At 15.8% G+C, this 1325-nt stretch overlaps 1 protein-coding gene across 1 annotated transcript in view; it reads left to right on the top strand.

Moving 5' to 3' along the window:
- Positions 1-486: 486 nt before the first annotated feature.
- The window catches only part of PGSY75_0313400 (hypothetical protein), a gene marked incomplete at both ends in the record, with an annotated part of 2106 nt that continues 1267 nt past the window's right edge, over positions 487-1325 (top strand). Inside the window, one exon of the mRNA XM_018783987.1 lies at positions 487-1325. This exon is cut by the window's right edge and continues 1267 nt beyond it. Coding sequence (XP_018643570.1) covers positions 487-1325 — 839 coding nt within the window.

Below are 1325 nucleotides of genomic sequence, written 5' to 3'. Positions count from 1 at the left end.
AATTTTATATTTTTTTTTTTTTTTTTTTTTTTTTTTTTTTTTTTTTTTTTTTTTTTTTTAAAAATTTAAGAAAAAAAAATTTTTTTTTTTTTTTTTTTTTTTTTTTTTTTTTTTTTTTAATTTATGGCTATATTCATTTTAGCTTAAAAAAAAAAAAAAAAAAAAAAATAATAAATAAATATAAATATAAATATACATATATATAATATATATATTGTCAAAATTGTAGATATTCGTTTTAATACTAAAAAAATAGAATGTAGCTAGAGATAGAGGGCAACATAAATATAAACAATATTATATATATATTATATATATATATTATATATTTATTATTGAAGATATTTTTAAAATGTAATAATAAAAAAATATATAATTTTTATTACAAACCGGGTATTATATATATGTATATATTTATTTATTTATTTATTTTTTTTTTTTTTTTTGCTCATTATGATTTATTATATTGTGCTTCTAAAATAAAACATGACCTATGAACAGTTGAAGAACTTTTATGATATATTTCAAAAAGATATTGAAGAATTAAAATTCCCAGATGAATTAGTAAATGCAAATAATAATAACCTGAAGGATAATAATATTATATATTATAAAAAATGGGAGTGTCATGAGAAAAATGGGACCTTGCCAATTGATTATCATAAGAATGAAAAAATATTTATGAAAGAAAATATTTGTATTCATGAGAAGAAACGTTTTATATTTTTATTGAGTTCAGTTGGAAAAGAATTAATCTTAGATAATTTATTAACAACATCCAGAGACAAGAAAAAAGAAAATGAACATATTTTTGGAAATAATTTTTTAGTTATAAGGAAAGAAAGTAATAATAATTATTTAACTATAGTTAATAAAAATAATAATTATATTTATGCTGTGATTGTAAGGAATCCTAATATATATATGAATCATCTTAATTGTCAAACAAAAGAACAAAAAATATATTATAAATATGTAGCAAATGAAATGTATGAAAAATATAAAAATAACCAACAAAATATTAGTGAGAAAAAAAAAAACGTTAAATATTCCTTTGTTTATTCTTTATATAAACATTGTTATGAAGAAATAAAAAAAAAAAAGTACAAGAATAATTTGGACTATTTTATAAATATAAATTTTATAAAAGAAAAGTTTAAACTATTAAAAATAAAAACTATCAATATAAGTAATCTTATATGGAATTTCCAATTCTCTAAAGAACTTTTAAAAAATAAATTAACAAACATGAACCATGGAAATTTTTTATGTTACATTATATGTCCTGATATATTGAATAAGGAATATAAATTATATTTATACAA

Source organism: Plasmodium gaboni, chromosome 3 (assembly GCF_001602025.1).
Source record: "Plasmodium gaboni strain SY75 chromosome 3, whole genome shotgun sequence".
Taxonomy (NCBI): domain Eukaryota; phylum Apicomplexa; class Aconoidasida; order Haemosporida; family Plasmodiidae; genus Plasmodium; species Plasmodium gaboni.
This window is presented reverse-complemented; position numbering and strand designations above follow the sequence as displayed.